Below are 25,414 nucleotides of genomic sequence, written 5' to 3' on the forward strand. Positions count from 1 at the left end.
TAATTCAATTGGAGGCTGAGGTTAAATCTGATCTTGGTTGTGCCTGTGCCTCCGATCTTAACTTGTCATGTCTAATTCTTCCACTTATCCTGATTCACCATTTCTCCTTCCATAATTCAAAAATACTACTTTATATTAAAACCTTTAGATAAGTGAACTATTGTGGACAGAAAGGTATCTAGAAATTTTTTGTGAATAGCTTTCACTACCTCTCTAATCATACTGCCAACTAACCAATCTCCCTTCCATTTCATCCCCAGGTAATGCCAAATTATCATTCTCAAATGCATCAGGCTGGTTACTGTGACACAAGAAATGATACTATTTTCTCTGCCCAAAATATTTCTTCCTCCCACTGTTGTCCCTCATCAACCAGAGTCCTCTTCACCTTTAAAAAGACATCTCTGATGTTATGTATTCTGGGGAACTTTCCTGACATCCTATACACAAAGAGAATTAATTGCTTCTTCCTCTGTATATCTTTATACTTCCGTCTCACTTTGTAATTTATTTTTTTAATATTTCAAAAGGTAAATTTTATTTTATTGATATTTTCAAATGTTTTGGCTGTTTAAAAGACACAATTTTTTATTATTGAAATATAATTGATACAATATTATGTTAGTTTCAGGTGTACTACATAGTGATTTGACATTTGCATACATGAAATGATCACCAAGATGTCTAAGAACAATCTGTCCCCATACAAAGTTATTAGAGAATTATTGATCATATTCCTTATGCTGTATATTACAACCTCGTGGCTCATTTATTTTATAACTGTAGGTTTTTACCTCTTATTCCCCTTCACCTATTTCTCCCAGTCCCCATTCCCTCCCCTCTGGCAATCACCCATTTTTTTCTCTATATCTATGAGTTTGTTTTCATTTTGCTTTGTTTTCTAGATTCTAAACATGAGATCATGCAGTGTTTGTCTTTCTCTATTTCACTTAGCATACTACCCTCTAGACCTATTCATTTTGTTGCAGTTTCAGAGTTTTTTAAGGCTGAGTAATACTCCATTGTATATGTATGACATATCTTCATCCAATCATCTGTGGATGGACATTTCAGTTGCTTCCATATCTTTGGTATTGTAAATAATGCTGCAATGAACATTGGGGTGCATATATCTATTTGTATTAGTGTTTTTGTTTTCTTTAGAAAACTACCCAGAAGTGAAATAGCTGGATCATATCGCAATTCTGTTCTTAATTTTTTTTAAACTTTTTACTGAAGTATAGTTGATTTACAATGTTGTGTTAGTTTCAGGTATACTGTAATTTAATTTCTATATATCCCTATGTATTTGACAAGATTGTAAAACCCTTGAAGTCAGAGACTATCTTATTCATTTCTCTATTTGGAGCTACTAACACAATATCTATACATGGCAGGTGCTCAGTAAATGTCTGGTAGGTAAATAAACATTATACTTTAGCATTCTTTTAAAATATATAATATATTTTTATATTATATTACATTAGGGACCCTGCATAGTATAGGGTCCCCACCTCTTATACTGGTATATGTTAAATGTTGTAACTGAGTTCTGGAAAAGACAGAAATTATGCTGCAGTAAGTGATGAGTAACCACTAAAATCAGCTCCAACCTTCCATATAGAAATATATTTAATATTCTGTTCTTGGGAGAATGACTACTTCACGTCAAGCTTTGACCCTTCCCTTGAGTTTTAGACTGGTATAGCCAACTGCAGGCTGGACATAGCTATAATATGTTCCATAAACACCTCCAAACATAACGTATTTAAAACGAAGCTCATCATCCACCCTAATCTGCTTTTCCTCCATTATATCCAGTTTTCTGTTAATGTTACTACTATCCACATAGATATTCAATGCAAAAATCCATTCTTTCTTCTGGCTCCCATATGCACTGTCAACAAATTCTACCAATTTTACCTCCTAAATATATGACTAGTCTGTTTCTTTCTTACCATTCCCATTGTTACCATGTTAATTTAGTGTCTTGTCTGTTTCCAGACTGGTTAACGTAGCCTTCTAATTGGTCTCCCCCTCTCATTATCGCCACCACCATTCCCAAACCTATCCTCCACAAAGTAGCTTCAGCGCTTTCTAAATTGTAAATATGATTAGGTGGCTTTCCTTCTTAAGATACTTCAGTTGATCTAGGATAGAGCATAGGCTCCCTAACAAAGCATTAAAAGTTCCCACAATTGATCACCTACACTTCCATTCCATCTGCTCATCTCACAAAGATGATTTATACTTTTTAACTTTATGGTCTAGATATTGAAGAGCTGCCTCAAATGTTTAATGCTGTTACAATAACTCTGTGACTCTGTTTATATAATTTCCTCTGCCTAAATCACCTTTCACACCTCTTTTCCCATGGTTCAAACTTACTTATCATTCAAAACTCAATTTAGTATTGAAAGCACTTGACACTTAGTTATATTAAAATATTTAAATAGGGACTTCCCTTGTGGTGCAGTGGTTAAGAATCCGCCTGCCAGTGCAGGGGACATGGGTTCAATCCCTGGTCCAGGAAGATCCCACATTCCACGGAGCAACTAAGTCCGTGAGCCACAACTACTAAGCCTGTGCTCTAGAGCCCATGAGCCACAATTACTGAGCCCCCCTGCTGCAACTACTGAAGCCCACGCACCTAGACCCGTGCTCCACAAGAGAAGCCACTGCAATGAGAAGCCCACACACAGCAAGGAAGAGTAGCCCCCACTTGCTGAAATTAGAGAAAGCCAACACACAGCAACGAAGACCCAGCACAGGCAAAAAAAAAGATTATGTAGCTTTAATTTTTTAATGGTAAACATTTTAACCATGAAGAAAATTATATGAGACAGTAATGTGCCCACCATGTAGATTAAAGTGATGGCATTTATTATAGATATAACACTGTAGCTTTTTTTTAATGAAACTTGTAAATTCTCATCTCCATCCCTTTTTCCTTCCTCTGAGTTAGTGTGTTTAAAATTTCAATGAAGTGCTAACACATTGTGTATGTTATTCTGCAAGTTTTCATTCTACATTATGTTTCTAAAATTTGTCCTTAATGATCAATGTGAATATAATTGCACCAGCATAGTACCATAGTTTCCGCTGCTCCATATCCTTGCTAATACCTGGGGTTATTCGATATTTTAAATGTTGGCCAGTCAGATGGATATATAAGGATAGCTCAATATTTTAATTTATATTTCATTAATCACCAGTGAAGTTGGCGCTTTTTCATTTCTTTTTATTAACAAGTGTAGAGTATCTTTCTCTGCAAATTGACTTTTTGATCCTTTTTTATTTTGGATTGTTTGTTAGGTTCTTGATGATTTGAAAGATTTACATACTGTGAACACTAATCTCTTATTGGTTAAATAGGTTACAAATATCACCTCCCAGTTTGTGGTTTGTCTTTTTGCTTTGCTCGGGATGCCATTTGTTGTAGAGAAGTTGCCAATTTTAATATACTAAAATTTATCACTCTTCTCTTTTAGGCTGTATTTTTACAGCTTATTTAAGAAATTCTTTTATATGCTAAAATCATAAAGCTGTTTTTCTACATTTTCTTCCAAAACCATTAGTTTTCTTTTCACATTTAGGCCTTTAATTCATTTGCAATTTATCTTTTTTGCTGTATATTATCAAAATTTATTTTTTCCATTTGAATAGATGATTAATTGTTCCATCAACATTTATTAGTCTCTTGTTTTCTCACTAATTTATAAATATACCTATTTTACATATAAAAGACATTTTTCCAAACTCTTTGTCTTGCTCCATCAGCTTATTTGCCTATTCTTGTACCAATATCACGTTGTTCTGAGCATTATAACTTAACATTAAGTTTTAATATTTGATACTACAGGTCTTCTTTCTTTTTAAAATGTGTCTCCCTGTTCTTGGTACTCAGTTCTTTATATAAATTTTAGATTAACTTGATGAAGTTCACAAATAATCTATTAGAATATTTTTAATTGGCTTGAATTTAAAGATTCATTTGGGATGAATTGATATCTTTTTGACATAAGTATTGTAATCCGTGAACATGGTACTTACCTTTATTTATATCTTATTTTGTGTCTTTCAATAAAGTTGTGATTTCTTTCAAGAAAGAGCTGCACACATTTCATTAGAGTTATCTCTGAGTAGTTTAAGTTTCTAGTTTTATAAATTGTATTCCTTCTATTTGTATTTATTTATTTATTTATTCCGGCCACACTGCATGGTATGCGGGATCTTAGTTCCCTGACCAGAGATCGAACCCGTGTTCCCTGCAGTGGAAGCGCGGAGTCTTAAGCACTGTACCGCCATGGAATTCGTGTATTTCTTTTAGAAATTTTAAGTAAATTTTAGTTGATCCTATATAGAAACATTGCTAATTTTGATATTTTGATCTTACAATCAGCCATGGTGCTGAAATATAAATTCTAATATATAACCAGTAGTTTCTTTTGAATTATTGTATATAAAATTATATCACCTGCATGTGACAATTTTCTTTTCTTTCCCATTCTTATACCTTTATATCTTCTTTTTTGTTTTCGAATTTTATTTATTTATTTTTATACAGCAGGTTCTTATATACATATTAGTGTATATATGTCAATCCCAATCTCCCAATTCATCCCACCATCACCCCCAACCCACTTCCCCCCTTGGTGTCAATATGTTTGTTCTCTACATCTGTGTTTCTGTTTCTACCCTGCAAACTGGTTCATCTGTACCATTTTTCTAGATTCCACATATATGCGTTAATATATGATATTTGTTTTTCTCTTTTTGATTTACTTCACTCTGTATGACAGTCTCTACGTCCATCCACATCCCTTTATATCTTCTTGATGACTTTTTTATAAGTTATAATTTCCTGGGAAATAATCTATTCTGTCACCAGATGTTCAATTGTATTGTAAAACATTGTCCATAGACTTCTTTTACGTGTTTTATAAATCTCTACCATATCCATGGCTGTTTCTTTCTTTGTATTCTTAACGTTTTTTAATTGTTCCATCTATCTTGTATGTTTTTATCTCCCATATGGCCAGAGGTTTTTCTACTTTACTAATCTTTCAAATAATACTTTTTTGACTTATTTTTCTCAATACTTGTTGGTTGGCTGGCTTTTTCTCCAATCATTAATTTCTATTTTTCTACTTTATACTGCAGCTTTTTTATTATGCCCCTCCTACTTTCTTACAGTTTCCTCAGTTGTTTATAGTATCCCAATAAACTTGAAGCTTTTTTAGTTATCAAATTATTTTTATTGAAATATGTTGCAGACTACATAGTCTACATGATTTCTCTTTATTCATTGACTTTCATATTGTGGCCTAGGATATGGTCAATTTTTTAAAATATTCTTGGTTGCTTGTGATAAAAATACCTATTCTCAGATTATTGAGTACAGGCTAGGGATCATCTAATAATATTCTTTATTCTTCATTACATTATAGGCTTTTCTAGGACAAATACTGTATCTTAGTGATTCCTATATGCTTGAACATTGAAAGCAGATTTTAACCTCTTGTGTTCAATAAAGATTCTAGTCTTTCTTTTTAAAAATAAGTACATTAACCTTTATCTTTCTTGAGAGAGAGAGTGAGAGAGAGAGATATAAATAAAAATTCATGCTTCATGTAAATCACCCTTCCTTTCTCAGGAAAATTCCCAAAAATTACATACAGCAATCCATGGGTAAATCATTGGCTTTCCATGCCAATGGATTTTTTATCCTTTCTTGCTCAGATCTTAATCCAACAGTAAAACTATAATCTTATGTCCATCAGAGAAAACTGCATTTTATGATAGTGTGGTATCTGAATAAATAGTCTATTCCTGTTTGCAGAGCTGATACATGGTCATAATGGAGTAAATTGTTTTATATGATAAAGCAAGATAATGAATGATAAGGTTTAACTGGGCAGTGATTCAGTTTTAGGTCTGATTGTTGATTTGTCATAGCTTCAGAAAGACTATGACACTCTAATTTAAGGACTTTAATGAAAATGAATTAATGTGAAAATGCTTCCTAATTCTGCAGCAATTAAGTTATTTTTCTCTCATCCTCTAAAACTTATTTCTATACAAGAATGAATTTGAACAGCATCATAGTGGGCCAATTCACTGTTGTTAGTTATAATGAAAGGCAATCAGAGTTGAAGGTATTATTATGTGTTTTACTGACTTGCCAATTATTCCACCCCTTCTCCAAATGCATACAAAACACTGAAGACAAATAATATCTTCAGCTTTCAGTGAAGAGGAGGAGTTTCTCTCAAACACACCAGAGAAAGAAGATATGAGTAACCAGTTAAATGATGAAAATCTTTAAAATTTTGAGCATATTCAGAAAAGAATAGAGACTCTAGTAGTATATATATAAATTCTTAAGGAAGTCTATTTTGGGATGCCTTATGTGGGTTGGGGAGAAAATATTACCCTGCAGTTGTTTTCAATTAGCAATAAATATGTTCTTTGATGTTTGGCAAATCATTAGGCCATTTGTTTAGAGTGAAGCCTATTATTTTGCCCTATTAAATACCTCACTTTCAACACTCTTAATGTGCTATTTATCTGAAAATCACTAGCACTTCCCTTACTGTAAGACTACTTTCCTTTCTACAGAGTCTACTTCTGCCCAAGATTATAGTGTTAAAATAGAGGATTGACTCCTCTATTTCCATAGAGGAATATGATGGCAACAAAAACCAGGTCTGTTCTCCTGCCACCTTCTTAGCTAGATACCAGGATTTTTAACTCTTTCTAATGTCTTCATGAGGAAATAAAACCAACATATAATTTTTATTTGTGTTGCCAGCACTTACTCCATGGGGGATAGAGCTTCCAATCTGGTAATATATTTAAATATAAGGGAGAAAGGAACTGTTCCCACCCCCTCATCCTTCTGACATCTGTGTTGGGCTCTGTCACCTAGAGTCAACAGTCTTTCCTGAGCTGATTGATTAAACTGTCTTCGTGTGCCCCAGTAATTCCTAGAACTTGTAAAATAACAGAATTGAACTGGCAATGAAGCATTGTGAGTCCTCTCTCTACTAGGCCATACTCCCTTGCAGCTTCAGGATAAACTCTTGAAAAGAACTGCTGCACCTTGCACTGTTTCTAGACTCACAATAGCCACTATCAAAGTGCAGGCATAGTAACTGCTCAATAAAGCAGTTGATTGATAATGAATGAAAAAAAATTATTAGCCAAAAATGAGGTAAGATTAAATAGGTCCATTTAATATAGTAGTGACTCAATATATTTGTTGTTGAAGCAGAGAGAAGATGAGGAGGGCAGGTGTCATTTTAACTCCTTTTGACTAAGTCTTATTCATTCCTCTATGAAAGAACTTGTTGGTCAAGGTCATAAAGATTTCTCAAAATTTTCTCTAGGCAGACATGTCCTAAAGTCAGAATCAGTTGCATGATTGCCTCAAAGTATTGATTACTTTACCTGCATTTGGCTTTTCTCTTTATAATACCACTAAGATAGGCAGAGTCTTACAGGAGACCTTTAACTCTTCTTGCTTGGGTCCCTACTGAGTTCTTGGCTCCCTTCATTTGAAGGGTTGGAGGTAAAGCAAATCATTCCAGTCTGTTTGTTCTTTTCTCTCTCTCTCTCTGTCTTTAATATATGACTAGCCTGTATATTTTCTCCCAAATTTACTAACCTAACTGCTGGATGCTTTTGCTTTCTCCCATATAATAGATTGTGTCTCTGAAATCTAACTCTAATCAGTACTTCCTACTTAATAGAGTATTGCCTCACTTGCCAAATACCCTTGGGGAATGTGGGTTTATACACAAAATAATTTTCAAAAAAAAATTACAGTTTATCTTTTTACACCTCAAATTTTAAATTTTATTTGAATCATTCTGAATGGAAATTATCCCAGAAATGTTTCATATCACATTATTTTCTTTCAATGAGTATAATGAATGCAATTGAACCTTTCCAGGTTGACTTGAGTTCATTATGGTTTGTGTTATTAAATTTTTTAGTATGTGTAGATGTTTGCCTCTACGCAAAATAAGAATGGTAGACTTTAAGAGTTCTGGTGTTAACTTTGTAGTTTTTCCCATCACCTCCTTTATTATCAGACCATGAGTTATCAAGTTTTCATATCGACATTCTGCCTATCTTGAGTAGCCCCTCTTCTTATTTGTTCCTTCTAATAGCTATTGGTTGAACTATATATAAAGAGGACATAGACTTGGAACTAAGCTTATAGTACTTGTGAGTATATTAAATTCAGAAATAAAGAACATTATGACCTGAGCAATGCACTCAAAGTTCCAGAAAGTTGATAGTACTACCTGAAATTTGACCAAAGGTAATTATAGAACAAATACAGTTTACAGTGCCCCTATAAGAATGCCACATGGTCAATCTTGAGTATGCATTAAACTCAGAGTTCTAGAAAGTTGGGGCTGTTTGTATTTGACCTGGAGAGTATGTATGGAACAAATCCAATATATTGTGCTCTATTATGAATGTTGCATTGTCAATTTTGAGTAGCTAAAATTTATACCCCCAAATAGTTTAAATCCTGGATTTAATGGAGGCAGCTTAATAAACATATAACGTGACAGTGTTTGGAATAAGCTTGTCCTGGTTTCAAAACCTCTGGCCTCGGTTTCTTCATTAGTTTAAATAGCAATAATAAATCATCTTATAAAATTGTTGTGAAGATGAACTAAAGCAAAGTGCTTATAATGTTAATGTTTCCTCAATAAATTCCATTCTTTCTGCTCCTAAATCTAATCCAATTTACTAGATATTGAAAAACCTGCCTGCTTTCTCAAAATTGAAAAAATATATATAAAAATTGGTATCACATTTAAAATATCAGATGAAAATATTAAAGTGTTATCAATATATATCCCTTCTTTTTTATACAAACTATAAAATCAAGGTTTTAATCCTTTTTCAGCCTACGGCACTTACATTATGGGGTAGACCATTTGGGCTGATGATACCTCTGAAATTCAGAGAATTCAGAGAAGCATTTCAAAATGCACTATCTATAACTATTATCATGTATACAGGTTTATATAAAAATTTTAAAGCAATAAACATAAACTTTAATGCATTTGAGAGAACACTAAATAATTTAAGATTTGGTATTTGTAGGAAGTCCTTTATATTATTTTTGTATGAAAAGAGAGTTACCTGTTTCATCTTAGAAAAGGTAATTTCAATCTAAAGCATCTGTACTTAAGATCGTGTGTTTTTTTCCATGTTTGTAGCGTTTTAGTTCATTGCTTCAGGATATTGATGCAAAAATATAATTAGATCCAATTTAATAGACACTTGCTCAGTTTCTGTTGTTTTCCTAGGTCTGGTCTAGGTACTGTCAGAAATATCAAGAAATTGAATATCAACTGACTCCATCCTCCTATCTTTCCAGAACACTCCCTCTTATACCACTCCAACCCTCCTTTGACCCCATCAGAACCACCAATCTATTAGTACCACCACCTTTTCATGAATTCTCTCAACCTCTCTCAAGGGCAGATGTTTGCTCAGCCCTTTTTGCATGGCTTGAATTTTATGGTCAGTCATCAAATGACCCCCTTGATACCTTTGCTTCTCTTTTTTATATCTACGTATGCTCAGTAAAATTACAACCCTGACTGAATCCAGCTCTCTACCTATGGCTGAAAAGATCCGGAAGAAAACAGTCACACTGATTGATATGACTTTAAGTTCATGATTGCAGTTCTGAAGTGGAGCCTTAATGCTTCCCAACAATCATGTTGTACTTCCTTCGTCTATTGACTCTCATTCTTTTCTGGTGACTATTTCACATGTTCTCTTCTGTCTTCAAACTCCCACATCTCCTGTCCCATGTTCATGGTTATTTATCCTACTCCACTGAGAAAATCAAAACTCTTGAAAGATAATTTCCAGACTGTCACCATCCTATCAATTCATCTACCAGTGTCTGCACCCATATTCTCTCATTTCTGCCAAATTAGTATAGGTAAACTACTCCTGTTTCTCTCTAAAGCCAGTCTCTCCACTGGTTAACCATACCTTCTTGCTGACCCATGGATATCACTGTAGAAATTATCCTCAGTCTCTACCACATCATCAAGATTTTCCTCTCTACTTGTTTATTCTAATCAGTATACACACATGCTATTATTCTTCTGTTCTATAGAAAATTTCTTGGATTTTCTTCCCTTAATAGTCCCTCACTCCCTTGCAGCAAAAGCTCTAGATGGAGTTGTCTATATCCTCTATCTACAATTCTTTCCTCTCATCCTCTCTTAAACCTTCCCCAGTCTTTAAGCCCTCCACTCCAAAACAATTCCAGATGAGGTCATACAGATCTCCTCATTACTAAATCCAAAGGCAATATTTGGTCATCATGTTACTCGACCTAGCAACATCATTTGAAACAGTTGAACGCTTCTTCCTACTTTGCACATTTTCTTCATTTGATTTCTAGGATTCAATACTCTTATTTTTCCTCCCATCTCACTGATTGATCTTGTTCAGGCTCCTATGTTGATTCTTCCTCTTCTCCCCAACCTCATTTTGGAGTATTTCATGGTTCAGCCCCTTGTCCTTTTTTCTTCATTATCTACATTTACATCACTGGTGCTCACATTTTGTCTCATGGTTTAAATACTGTCTAAATCAGCAGTTCCAAACCTTTTTGGCACCAGGGACCGGTTTCGTGGAAGACAATTTTTCCACAAACCGGGGTGGGGTGGGGGGATGGTTTCAGGATGATTCAAGCACATTACATTTATTGTGCACTTTATTTCTATTATTATTACATTGTAATATATAATGAAATAATTATACAACTCACCAGAATGTAGAATCAGTGGGAGCCCTGAGCTTGTTTTCCTGCAACTAGATGGTCCCATCTGGGGGTGATGGGAGACAGTGACACCCGAAGTTTGTTGCTATGTCCAGTCTACTCCGTAATCTCATTTTGGTTGCTGTCACTGCAGAAAACCCTGCTTCACAAAGATAGGATGTTGGATATTGAAGCAGGCTTTTCAGTACTTTTATGGCAATCTCAGGTTATTCTGCCTTGACTTTAATACAGAAGGTATGGAGATTTGAAGTTGTCTCAAACATACTTTTAAGGCCCCCATCATTTACGATCTCAAGCAGTTGATCATCTTCTAAAATAGAGAAAGTCAATTCACCTGGCTTATGCACAAATGGGTCATGGATCCATTCCTTCCCTGTTCGGAGGTCTTTTGTGGTTGGAAAGTAATGCTCAAACTCTTTTGAAAGCTGAGATAAGTGATCATGCACCAGCTGGGAGAAAGAAGGCCCTGGCTCCGTCTCTTTCACAATCTCTGCTAATGTTTGAAACATGTCAAAAATCCCAATGTTCACTCGTCACCCCCATAAGTCCAGTTTGTCTTTGAATGCAGCCACACTATCTGCCGACTTAAACACACTTGTCGTTCTCCCCTGAAGTGACAGATTGAGTTCGTTGAGCAGGTTGAATATGTCACACAAGTAAGCAAGATTTGCGACACATTCTGTGTCACTGAAATGTACTGCCAGTGGTGACTGTTTTTCTAAAAGAAATCTCTGGAGCAGCTCTCGTAACTCAAAAACTCTGACCAGTAATCTGTCTTTAGAAAGCCATCTCACTTCTGTGTATATGTATAAGAGAAGACATGTGTGCTCTACATCCATCTCCTCACAGAGCTGCATGAACAGCTGTGAGCTAAGGCATGTACTTTAATGTGGTTGATAATTTTAATCACATCCTGCAAAACGACTTTAAGTTCAGGTGACATTTGTCGGATAGCCAGCATTTCTCTATGGATGACACAGTGTGTGGACTCACATTCAGAAGCGACTTCTTTGACCCGAGTAGTGAAACCAGAAAGCGGTCCAGTCATGGCAGCCTCTCTGTCCGTGCATATACCAACACAGAATGACCAATTCAGTTTTCCTAACATGTAATCATTCAAAGACTTGAATAGTTTTGCAGCTGTGGCATTGGTTGGCAACAAAAGTGTACATAACGTATCCTCATGCGCATCCTTCTGGAAAATATATGGCACAAAAACAAGCATTGTTGCCTTGTCGTCAACATCAGTAGACTTGTCAACCTGTATGGCATACCACGGTGACTCATTAATCCTCTCTAACAATTGTGCCTCAATATCCTCTGCTATTTCATCAATTCGTCTAGTTTTGGTGCTAGATGATAGAGAAACATATGCAACCATTTGAACTGCAGCCTCTCCTAAAAGTTCATGACAAATGTCCTTAGCAGCAGGCAGGATCAACTCTTCACCAAGAGTAAAGGGCTTCTTAGCTTTAGCAATGTGGTTAACCACTAAGGATGATGCTCTCAGTGAAGACACATTTGATGAAGTAGTGGCCTTCAGTAATTGCTTCCGTTCTTCGTGTTCATGTTTTTCTTCTTTTGAAAAACTCCAAAGGTTTGTCTTTTAATGCAGGGTGCTTGGTCTGCATGTGGCGAAGCAGTTTTGAAGGTTTCATGGCTTCATTGGAGAGCCAGTTACCACATACTATAGAATGCGGGCTTGGAGAATGTGAATCAGCTGCTGCAATGAACCCGTAATTTAAGTAGGACTCTTGGTATTTTCTTTTAAATACATCTTCCTTTTTCTTGGCAGTCATAGAGTCTTCTGCTATCTCATCATTGGGTCTTTCCCCCTTTTCAAAGAAGCTCTCCAGTGATGTTTGTTTTTTACTCATTTTGGCTAGGGTTAACTTGTGGGCTTACCAAAACTGTGACTGAGACAAGTGTGCAGTGTGGAAAGGAGTGGATGGAAGTGATAAATAAAATAATGGGTGAGCCACATATGGACTAAAATAAGTGTTGGATTCTGACTTAAAGCCTGTCACCAGATGCAGCTGTACAATTGAGGTACATCAACTCACTTGCCACTATAAAGCCTGCCATCAGATGCAGCTTGTCACTTGCCACTCACTGACAGGGTTTTGATATGTCTCTAAGCAATTGATTTATTACGGTCTCTGTGCAGTCAAACCTCTCTACTAATGATGATCGGTATTTGCAGCCACTCCCCAGTGCTAGCATCACTGCCTCAGCTCCACCTCAGATCATCAGGCCTTAGATTCTCATAAGGAACGTACAACCTAGATCCCTCGCATACGCAGTTCACAGTAGGTTCCTATGAGAATCTAATGCCATGGCTGATCTGACAGGAGGCAGAGCTCAGGTGGTAATGCGAGTGATGGGGAGCGGCTGTAAATACAGATGAAGCTTCGCTCGCTCACCCACTGCTCACATCCTGCTGTGCGGCTGGGTTTCTAACAGGCCACAGACTGATACTGGTCTATGGCCCGGGTTTGGGGATCCCTGATCTAAATGATAATGAATCCTACATCTTGAAATTTACAGTCTAGACCTCTCTCCTACACCCACCTGACAACTTCTCTTAGAAGTCTTACAGACATCTCAAATTACACATGTCCAAAAGTGAACTATTTATCTTCTTTCCAAAACCTATTTCACATATTGTTTTTCCCATCTAAGTTCAAGATAACTCCTTTATTCAAGTTGCTTAGGACAAAGAACCTGGAGTTGTTCTTGATTTCCTTTTTTTCTTTCATACTCTTCATCCAATCCATCATGCTATCTTATTGGTCTTACATTCACAATTCATCCAGATTCCACTCACTTCCTTCTCCCTCCATTGCTCCCACCCTGATGCAAGCCACCATCAATTCTCCTTATGGTTTATTACAATAACACCTAATTGACCTCCCTTTCAGAAAGACCACTCTACTCAGGAGCCAGAGTGATCCTCTCGAATTAAAAATCAGACTGTATCACACATCCTTCAATGTCTGTCTATTTCATTCAGAGTAAAAACCATTCTTGTAATGGCCCAAGAACCCCTACATGAGTCAACACCCCCGTCTCCCCATCATACACCCTTTATTACTTCTCTAACCTAATTATTTGCTACTCTTCTCTTCCTCACTGTGTTCCAGTCACACTGACCTCCTTGCTATTCCTAGAATACACCAGGAATAATTAATCTTCATGTCTATTCACTCTGTCTAAAATTCTCCTACTGTCCACCTTCAGTTTTCAGATATCTGTATTCCTATCTCTCTCACCTTCTTCAAGTCTTTTCTCAACTGCCATCTTTCCAATTAATAAGGCTTACCCTAATCACCCTAGTTAAGTTTGAAATCTTCAGGCATTTCTGATCTATCTTTATTCAGCTCTAATTATATTTTCCATAGCATATCTCAAAAATTAAATACTATTTAATGTATTTCATGTGTATGCTAATTCTCTATGGTTTATTGTATGTATTCCTTTGCCAGAATATAAGCTCCACAAATGAAGAGAATGTATCCATTTTTCTTACACTGTATCACCAAAGTTTAATACAATTCCTAACACAGAGTAAACACTCAATATTTGTTGAATGTTGACTTTCCCTTTTAGGGACCTTATAATTAAAATATCAGGGAGCCATGTAAGACAAGATGATAAAGCAATAATTCTTCAATTTATGACCATATATTATGTCTCATTAATTTTCAGTCTTAATTTCAGAAATAATACAATCTAAGATGCTAGTCTTAAGAAGAGAAGGTCATATGGACTAAAATAGTTGAACAAACTTTCATGCAGATGATAGAATTTAAATGTGTTTATATGGATAATATTTAGACTGATGATTCAGATGAAAGGGTGGACAGGGACAGGTAAATATTATTATTATTATTATTTTTTTTTTTTTTTTTTACAAATTTAATCACTTATACATATACATATGTTCCCATATCCCCTCCCCTTTGCGTCTCCCTCCCACCCTCCCTATCCCACCCCTCCAGGCGGTCACAAAGAACCGAGCTGATCTCCCTGTGCTATGCGGCTGCTTCCCACTAGCTATCTACCTTACGTTTGGTAGTGTATATATGTCCATGCCGCTCTTTCACTTTGGGGACAGGTAAATATTATAACACACTATTTAAATATATTCAAAAAGTGATGATATTAAAGGTAGCTTTATGTTATAGAAATGTCTTACACTCAGGTTTGCCTTTAAAGGATCTTCCATTTATGACATAGGAATCAGTGTTGCTATTGCTAATGTTAGGTTCTATATTTGATTATCACAAATTTTTGCCACATTTAGATTCCATATTTATCTACTGCATTGGGAAAAATATTTGCTTTCATACTTTAATACCAACTTAAAACCAACTTTAAGTCTAACACACTTTTAGTGACATTTTTGTTTTGATTTTAATTTTGACATCAATAATCTTTTTATAATTAAATAAAGTTGAAAACTATATTAATTACAGATTTAAGATTCTCCTGTCAAGACTTGGTTGCCTCCATTAGTAATAGAAAGGATAGTCTAAATAAAAATAATTAACTGAATTACTAAAACCTAAATGTAGCCATGACTTTCAACTTCTCCCATGCTAAGAAGGAAAGAGCCACATTTGATGATTTCAGAATTCTCCCCTTTCCCTTCTCTGGTGGAAGAATGGCTGAGCACTGCAATGGTCAAATGAAAACAGCAGGAAAGAGAAAAATAAAAGCTCCACAAAGTGGATTAGTTCTTGAATAATTAAAAGTTGAGCAAGCAGGAGCTTTCTCAACCTAATTTTTTTAAAAGGGGAAGGACAAAGAAACCAATCAGATAAAGTAGACTTTTACATCTTTCCTTCCTCAAGATATTAATAGCTTATTAACACAATTTTGCATAACTCCATTGCATTAAAAGCTTTGTTTCCAAGGTGTTTTAAGTTCAAAATGCAGAAATGCTATTTCTCATTTGATGGAATTTCTGTGAACATATTTAAAATAGATTTTATGGCATAGTTACTAAAGTGAACATATCGGGAAAATATTATCACAGTGTCCTAATTTGAAGGGTAAATATCTATTGATGTCATCTGATATTTGTGAATGAGGCAATTGTCCATTTTTTAAACTAAATATATCATTTTGCTTGTAAAACACAGTGCTTCCAGTGTAATTATTTCAGAGTACACTCTTTATTTGTTGTGCAGCCTAGGTTTGAATCTAAGCTAAATACAATGAGCTTGAATCTCCTGGATTCCCAAAAGAATTGAACTCATAATGCCTTTAGAAGAGAGTTCCTTATAGGCCTGTGTTAGAAAATTTATGTGATGTCTCAACTGAAAAATAGGGATTAAAACTTGAGTTGCATGGTCTACAAATACTTGAATCTGTTTTTTACAATAATCACAAATAAAAATGGCTGGAATAAGATAAATTGTTAAAGTGAAGTCTTATTTCTGGATGCATAATTTGAAAATCAAAACAAAGTTAATCTTAAAAATTGTGTGTGGGGGGCTTCCCTGGTGGCACAGTGGTTGAGAGTCCGCCTGCCGATGCAGGGGATGCGGGTTTGTGCCCCAGTGTGGAAAGATCCCACATGTCACGGAGTGGCAGGGCCCGTGAGCCATGGCCACTTAGCCTGCACGTCCAGAGCTTGTGCTTTGCAATGGGAGAGGCCACAACAGTGAGAGGCTCGTGTACCGCAAAAAAAAAAAAAAAAAAAAGTGTGTATGAACTTTTTTAGAATTGAATAGTGTGTGTATATTTATATATATTATATCAATATATATGTGTATAAATATATGTATTTATAACCTTTTTAAAAATCAAACACACTGTGTTTCAGAGGACCAGACAGACCAATCTCAAAAATCGGTTAATAAAAATGTGAGCTCTGTGGGGAATTCCTTGGTGGTCCAGTGGTTAGGCTCCGCGCTTTCACTGCTGAGGGTGCGGGTTTGATCCCTGGTCCGGGAACTAAGATCCTGTGAGCCGGTTGGCAAGGCCAAAAATAAATTAAAAAAAAAAAAAAAGGAAAAGAAGCAAGACGCTTAAAAAAAAAGTGGGCTCTACATTTTTAATATAGTAACGTAATAAAGAGGAACAGTAAACAATTTTAATAAGTAATGTAATAAAGTAATGTAATAAAGAGGAACAATAGACATGGTGTTAAAAAAATTAAATAAATCCCACCTATATTCGTTCCCATCTATAAACATCCATTAGGTATTTAAATAAGTCACCTAATCTTTGTGAATGCATGATTCTTCATCCATAAAATGAAAATAATATTGCCTAATATATCTTCCTCATAGGATTATTAAGAGAATTAAATTATTTTACACAGTGGCATAAAGAAGTGTAAGTTAACTTTCCTCTTATTAATACATGAATTTTATCTCGTTTATTAGATACTTATTAAGTGGCTGACATGATACTAAGTGTTTTACAACATGCTATCTAATAATCGGAACAGCCCTTTGAATTAGGCAAGAAATGAGAAAGTGACGTTCAAATATTAAAATGTCTGACTAAGATTACATAGCTAGTTAAGTGACAATACTGAGGTTAGGTTATCCTTCCAACCCATGCTTTTAACTACTGTGCTTTAGTACCTCTCCATGTTTAGACTGAACTATAAGTTAAAGATATGCTCTAAGAACTTTTCCTAAAGTCTAAGGTCCATATATTAGTATATATGGTAAAGTTCCCCTGACAACCTATTTTTCCAAATGTGTTCTGACTTTCATAAGCAAATTAAGCAGCTATAAAAACCTCTACAAAAATATTGCTCAGCATAGACTAGTTATATATGTTTATATATTTTCATTATAACATACAAATATTTATTTATAAATATATGTTTATTATTTACTTCCCATCTGCAAGAGCATTTATTGCAGCTATTATATTGATACGATACTGAGATGTTCTTTCAGCACACTAATTCCTACCTCTTTGCTGTTCTCTTGGGTAGATAAATTTTACAAGTTTATACTAGCCAGCTCATCTCGACATGATTGTTGGTTCCTTTGTTGACGGACACCCTCTGCTTCTATTTGTTTCTAATAATTATAGATAACAGATATTCAGCACTTTGTGCCAATTACTTTACTTTCTTTATCTCCCTCCATCCTCTCTGCAACTCTCTGATGAAACCATTCATATAATAATCATATTTCAGAGTAGGAAACTAAGACATTGAACATTTAAATGACTTGCCTAGGGTTACCCAAACAGTAAATTATAACGTTGAAATTCCATTTTAATCCAATGGACTCTGCTCTGAACAATTTTAAGTTTAACTGTAAACAACATAATATGAGTTTTTTTTTTAACAAATAATGTGGTAGCATTTTCACCACAGCAGGGAATTCCATTTTCAGCAGAAGATAAAGAGATACACTACAGTCTTTTCTTTAAAATCGTACTTTAATTTGCTTCTACTTCCATGTCTTGGTTTACACATAATTTCAGGAAATATCATCTTAAGGCAGGCACCTGTGGAGATAAGGCATCAGGCATACTGGCTTGTAATGAGCCCAGATTGGTAACTGGGCAGAAAAAGCTAAAGGGAGAAAAGAAAAAGCCTCATACTCCTGTTGGTTGCAGATATCCAAAGTGACTATGAATGCTCAGGGGAAAAGTTGGGGATAGCTAAGCGTTAAGTTATTGACTTCTGTGACATTTTGTTAACCTCTAGTTAATAAGGACAGCTCTAGGTGTTATGACCTTTCCAAAAAAGGTAATTGCTTTTCTCATTCAATTCATATGTAATGGTGCTCTTAAACTTCCTTGGGTTTTTATTAAGAAGGCAAAATCCTTCAGCAATAATTTTAGGACAGCACAGTTTCTGGTGAATCTTCACATAGAGAGAAGTGGTATGAGAAATGCCTCCACACCATCTTTCATACCCTCACTTTGCATTGGTAAATGAGTTGTTTGGTTTGGCTCTCCTCCTGCTGCTTCTCTGGACCTTGAAACCCTGTGGACATGGTGGTCTAGGTCAACAGAATCTAGGAAGGTGGAGGGTTTTTTTTCTTGATTATCTATCATCAAAAAGTTCAACTAAATCCTACCACAAAGTGTTCCTTATCCTTCTGTAATATACGAAGTACTTGGCAGGACTAGTACTTCATAGACATTTTTTTAAATGCTTAACAATAGTTTCAAAAACTGAGAGCAAGCAGTACTGCAGGGATATAGGAATGGCTTCATATAGCTGTTTTTCCTTCTAATTTTTGTAGGGCTTATTTCAATCATCCCTCAGTATCTGTGGGAGATTGGTTCCAGAAAATACCAAAATTGGTTGGTTCCCTGCAGATACCAAAATCCACAGGTGCTCAAGTCCCTTATATAAAATGGCATAGTATTTACATATAACCTATGCACATCCACCTGTATACTTTAAATCACCTCTAGATTATTTATAATACTTAATGAAATGCAAATGCTATGTTAATAGTTGCCAATGTGTAGCAAATTCAATTCAAGCAAATTTTGCTTTCTGGAACTTTCTGAGTTTTGTTTTTGTTTTTTTAATATTTTCTACCTGCACTTTGTTGAATCTGTGGATGTGGAACTCGTGGATATGGAGGGCCAACTACATATTTAATTCATTTGTATCAACTGATTGAAGCATCCTCCACATCTTTTATTCCTCTGAATAAAATCCTAATTTATGGATTGAGTTTTGGCTTAATGACTTCCAGTAAGAAAAACTTGTGTTTTTCTGTCACATAGCCAACAGCACAGCTGTGACAGCAGATGAGAAGTTCTACAAGGGCAGTCAGCCAGGCTGGGTACCTCAGAGACTCCAGAGAGGACCCCAGGAAGGGTTGCTCACCTTGTCACCCTTTCAGGCAGATGTAGAGCTGCACTCTGTGCCAACAAGAAAGAGGTGCACAAAATTTGTTAGAGCTTCTTAATAGTTTGGGAATATCTATCAGTTTTGTGAATTCTCCTTAGGTATCTTTACATTGTACATGTTCAATCTTCTCAATCTTACAAAATGAAGGGAGTAAAGATTTCATTTTCTGTTTTCTTATATCTGCTGATGTCCCCTTTCTTTTGTAGCAGCATTATAATAACTAAATAATCCCAACTATTTTTATTGCTTTAGATTAGTAAACAGCCAAGGTATATCCTATGCTAAATTGTTCTCAATTTTATATCTAATTTCCAATTATTACTATCATAAAATATTATTTAACACTCATACTTTATTTTTAAAATGTATGTATATTATATAACACTAATGTATAATATTAATAAGTTATTATTCTTACATGTGATTACCCATATGGTGTTTACACTGTGTATTTAATTAATTATTCTTAATCTTAAAACTATTGTTTAGTATGTTTTATGTACTATTTTCTTAATTTTAGGTGTACAAGAATTTCCAGAAAACATAAAGTGCTGTAAGTGTTTAACAATTATTGAAGCCAGTGTCAATCCCATTTCTAAGTGAGTATGAGTGATTACATTTTATTTATCTTTATATTTCCATTGGATAATAATGTACCAAGATAAAGGAAACTCGCATAGTAAATGAATTTTAAATGCTGTATTTAAAATTCAGTTTAATAGAATGATGGGAAAGGAATAATCAAATCAGGATAGTTCAATAAAAGATGAGTAAAAGCATTGCTGAGTAACAATGAAGGCCTAATTGACACAAGATGGCATTACTTTGAAGGAAACCATGTCATCATTTTTTGTGGTTCTCAAGCAACATTCCATGGAAGAGCGCCAAAACTAAGAAAACAGTTATTAGTTATGGTCATGCTGGAAAATTAGCATCAAGGTTCTGATGAAAGTTCAAGAGAGTGCAAGTGTATAAGGCACATGCAAATAGCTGTCATGTGATTCAAGGTGGAAAATGAATTAAGTATGATCAGAAAAAGGGAGTACTGTATTTAGGTACCAGATATCACAGGAAGAGCAAAAAGACAATTTTGTGAGGATAGCCTAATGGAAGACATGGATGGTAAAAATACTGTGATCAGAAATATGTTATTTGTGTGTCATGATCTGTTAGTAGGGAAATGCCAAGGGAAAGTGAAACCCAGCATGTGACCATGTTTCAAATTACAATATGCCATAGTGATAGGGTATACTGTGGAATCAAATAAGTCAAGAAACCATGAAGTGAATGAATTGGGTAAGCCCTGGACCTGAATGTTAAAGTCACTTATCTATGGAAGTGGATGTAAAATCTAGAAAGTCTATTGAAAGTTGTAGTAATATTTGGAAGTGGATGAAATTAATCAGTGGTGATGAGATAACGAGTTGTAAGGTAAGACTGGCATTTTAATAATACAAAAACTGACAGGATTTGAGCAAAATCCCTCAGTCTTTTGTCCACATGAAGATGGGGAGACTGGGAGAAGCTGAAGTTCATAGGAAAGGCATTGAATGAATCTAGTGTTTCCAGAAGAAGACAAAAGGAAGTTCATCAAAGGGAATTTAAAGGGTAAATTTTCACCAACAGGGTTGAGGAGAGGGAGTAGTGAGGATGGTTTCTCTATGGATCATGAGAAGAGGATGTAGGTGAAACTAGAAATGAAATAGAATGTAAAAGAATGAGGTAGAAGTTTAGATGAGGCTCTTTACAGTGAATGGTTTGTGAAATAATTTGAGGCCTTTCGTAGAAAGTGTGGAACATCAAGGAATAAACTATGTTTGAATAAACCATATTCTACCTCAAATGTAGAATATGATGAGGGGAAAAAAAGGTGAAAAGTATTCTCCAAAATACTTAGACAAAAATGCAACTTTCTCATAAAAGAAATAAATATTGCTAACCTCACAACAGGACTATAGACATGTCCTTGACTTAAGTCATAATCCAGGGCAGATGATGAAATATTTTGATTTCTATCTCTTTCATTCTAATAGCTCATTGTATTTAGGAATCATGGTCAGGTCTTTGAGCGTGGAAGTCAGATGTTAAATTACATATTTAAAAAGCTTAAAATCTATAGTTTTATTGGCTATGCCTCTGAATTCCTTTCATATATTTAACTTTTTAAAAGATAAATGAGTATAACTGTTTTCATCAAAAAGTGTCTAACACTAAAAGCAAGTTTGGGAATTCATTTAAAAATTACTCAAAAAAAAGTCAATTTAAATAGTATATCAATTTTAAAGTCAGGGTTGGGTTTTTTTTAAGATATATTGGGTTGGCCAAAAAGTTCATTTGGGTTTTTCCCTAAGATGTATGCAAAAACACAAATGAACTTTTTGGCCAACCCAATAATTCACATACAGTAAAATTCACTCTTTTAGGTGTACGGCTCAGTGAATTTTGACAAATGTATATAGTTATGGAATCACCATAATCATCAAGATATAGACTATTTCCTTCATCCCCAAAATTTCCCTCAGCCCAGTCATCCATTGATCTGATTTCTGTCCCCATGGTTTTGCCTTTTCCAAAATATCGTATAAATGGTGTCATACTTTGTGTTTTTTTTCTTAACACAGTGATTTTGAGATTGATTCCTGCCATTTCAAGAATTGGTACTACATTCCCATTTATTTCTAGGTAGAATTCCATTTTATGAATATAACACAATTTGTTTATCTATTCCTCAGTTGATAGGCTTTTAAGTTATTTCCAGTTTGGGGTTATTATGAATAAAGTGGGTATAAACCTTTCTGTACAGGTGTTTGTGTAAGCATCTGTTTTCACTTCTGTTGGGTAAACACCTAGGATTAGTTTCCTCTGTATTATGGTACATGTATGCATAACCTTATAAGAAATTTCCAAACTGTTTTCCAAAATAACTATTTCACTGTGCATTCCAACCAGCAATCTGAGTTTCCATTGTTCCTCATTATTGTCAGAATTTGGTACTGTCAGGTTTTTTTTCTATTTTAGCCAGTCTAGTAGATATAGTATCTCATTGTCATATCTCACTGTAGTTTTAATTTATAGTTTAAATGTCAAATTAGCATCTTTCCTTGTATTTATTTACAATCTGTATTGCTTCTTTGTTAAAAGTTCAGACTTTTTGTTCATATTTATTGACTTGTATTTTTATTATTGAATTATAAGAATTCTTTATATATTCTGGCTAAAAATCAGATATTTGTTTGCTCTTATGACTTATCTTTTCACTTCCTAAATAGTGACTTTCAAATATAAAAAGATTTTCATTTTCATGAAGCCCTATTTATAATTTTTTATGGTTTATTCTTCTTGTCCCTGTCTAGATCATTACTAAATTCATAGTCATAAAGATTTTCCCTTATGCTTTCCTCTGGAACTTTTGTGGTTTTGGTTTTACATTTAGGTCTATGATCCATTTAAAGTTGATTTTTGGAAATATATAATGTAAGGTGTGAAGGTTGTGGTTCTCTTTTTTATTTATTTATTGCATATAGATTTCTTTATAAAATTATCTGAGTACCTGTTTTGTAAATCAATTGATCATATGTGTTTGGATCCATTTCTGAATTCTCTATTTTTATGTTAATCTATATGCCTCTCCTAACACCAGTTTTATACTATCTTAATTACTGTAACTTTGTAGTAATTCACACAGTCAGGGAATGTGAGTCCTTCAACTTTGTTCTTTATCAAAATTATTTGGGGTCTTCTATGACCTTTGCTTTTCCATATAATTTTTATAATCAGCTTGCCAAAAAATATGGAATTTTGATAAGGATTTATTGAATCTGTAGATCAATTTGGGCAGAATTGACATGTCAAAAATACTGAGTATTCCTTTTTCTGAACATAATATATCTCTATACTTATTTGATCTTTTAAAAATTTTTATCAATGTTTTGTAGATTTAAGTTTACAAATATTGTACAAGTTTTGTTCATCTTATTTCAAGTACTTCATGCTTTGGGCACAATTACAAATAATTTTTCTATCATAGAAATATAATTGATTATTTTATATTGACCTTATATCCTGCAACTTTATTAGATTCACTTATTAGTACTAGTAAATACTTTGTAGCTTTGTGGGGGAAAGGATATGATTTTCTGTGTAGACTATCATGTTACCTGTGAATAAAGACAGTTTTATTTCATCCTTTTCAATCTGTACTTCTTTTATTTATTTATTTAGCTTTATTGTCCTGGTTAGGACCTCCTGTATAATGTTGAATAGAAGAGGTAAAAACAAATATTATTGCTTTGTTCCCAATCTTAGGGAGAAAGCATTCAGACTTTCACCATTATATATGATTGTTACTTATTTTTTTTTAATACATTCCCTTTATCAGGCTGAGGGAATTTAAAATAATACATTTCTCACTTCCTTTTGAGCTTTTACCAGAAGGGCTGTCAAAGTTTAGATTTCTACTTTCAAACTTTTCAAGAAAATCAAGGCTTTCTCTATGATGCTCTTCAACAATCATGCAATCTCTGACCATTTCCTGGTTCCAAATCCACTCCACATTTTTTAGGAATTTATTACAGCGGAATCCCAATACCAGATACCAAAATCTGTGTTAGTTTTATAATGCTGTGCAAGAAATTACCACATACTTTGTGGCTTAAAACAACACATATTTACTATCTCTAAGTTTCTGTGGGTCAGAAATATGGACATGCTCTAGCTGGGTTCCCTGTTTGAGAGTTTCACCAGGCTACCATCAAGGGATCAGTCAAACTGCAGTCTCATCAGGAGGCTCAACTGGAGAGAAATACATTTTCAATCTCATTCAGGTTATTGGCAGAATTCATTTTCTTGCTGTTATAAACCTGTGAGCCCCAGTATTTTGCTGGCTGACAGCTAGAGGCCACTTTTGCCTCCTAAAGGCTGATGCAGTTCCCAGCCAAGTGACCCTCTCCATAGACAGTTCACAACATAGCATCTTGTTTCTTCAAGGCCAACAGCAGAGTAGAGTGAGTATCGTAGCAAGATGGAGTCACATAATGTAATATAGTTATGAGAATGACATCATATCCTATTTGCCACATTCCATTGATTAGAAGCAAGTCACAAGTCCTACCAATACTCAAGAAGAGAAGATTTTACCAGGGCATGAACTTCTGAAAGCGAAGATTATGTGGTCTGCCTTAGAATCTGCCAAATCTTTGAAATCTGTTTTGCTGAGACTTTTTCCTGTCAATAGACGTTGAATTTTGTCAAAGTTTTTCTTAAAAAAAATATCTATTGACATGATAATATAAATAAACCCTACCTGGTCATGAAGTATTACACTTTTTATAAATTAATGGCTCTGATTTGATAATATTTTGTAAGGATTTTCCCATCTATATTCATGAGGCATATTAGTCTGAAATTTTTTTTCCTGTATAGTACTCTTCAAGTTGCCTATTTTTTCTTGAGTGATTTCTGGTAGTTTGTGTTTTTTAGGAATATGTACATTTCATATGTTTTCAAACTTATTGGTACCTCATTTTTCATAATTTTTATTAGCCCTTTAATATCTATAATATCTCTAGTGATGCTCTCTGTTTCATTCCTGGTATCAATAATTTTTGTCTTCTTTCTTTTTTTACTTGATCAGTCATACCAGAGATTATCAATTTGCTCTATTAAAAAATAGACTTAGGTTTCATTTACTTTTCTTTATAGCTTTTGTTTATTTTCTTAGA

The 25,414-nt window shown here is 34.5% G+C and overlaps 1 protein-coding gene across 2 annotated transcripts in view; it reads left to right on the forward strand.

The window, feature by feature from the left end:
• LRRC7 (leucine rich repeat containing 7) overlaps window positions 1-25,414 on the forward strand; it is a 497,427-nt gene that overhangs the window by 209,085 nt on the left and 262,928 nt on the right. For both annotated transcript variants that reach the window (XM_060089953.1, XM_060089952.1), the window contains exon 5: window positions 20,215-20,293. In XM_060089953.1, coding sequence (XP_059945936.1) covers window positions 20,215-20,293 — 79 coding nt within the window. The remainder of the gene's footprint in view (window positions 1-20,214; window positions 20,294-25,414) is intronic.

Source organism: Mesoplodon densirostris, chromosome 2 (assembly GCF_025265405.1).
Source record: "Mesoplodon densirostris isolate mMesDen1 chromosome 2, mMesDen1 primary haplotype, whole genome shotgun sequence".
Classification (NCBI taxonomy): domain Eukaryota; kingdom Metazoa; phylum Chordata; class Mammalia; order Artiodactyla; family Ziphiidae; genus Mesoplodon; species Mesoplodon densirostris.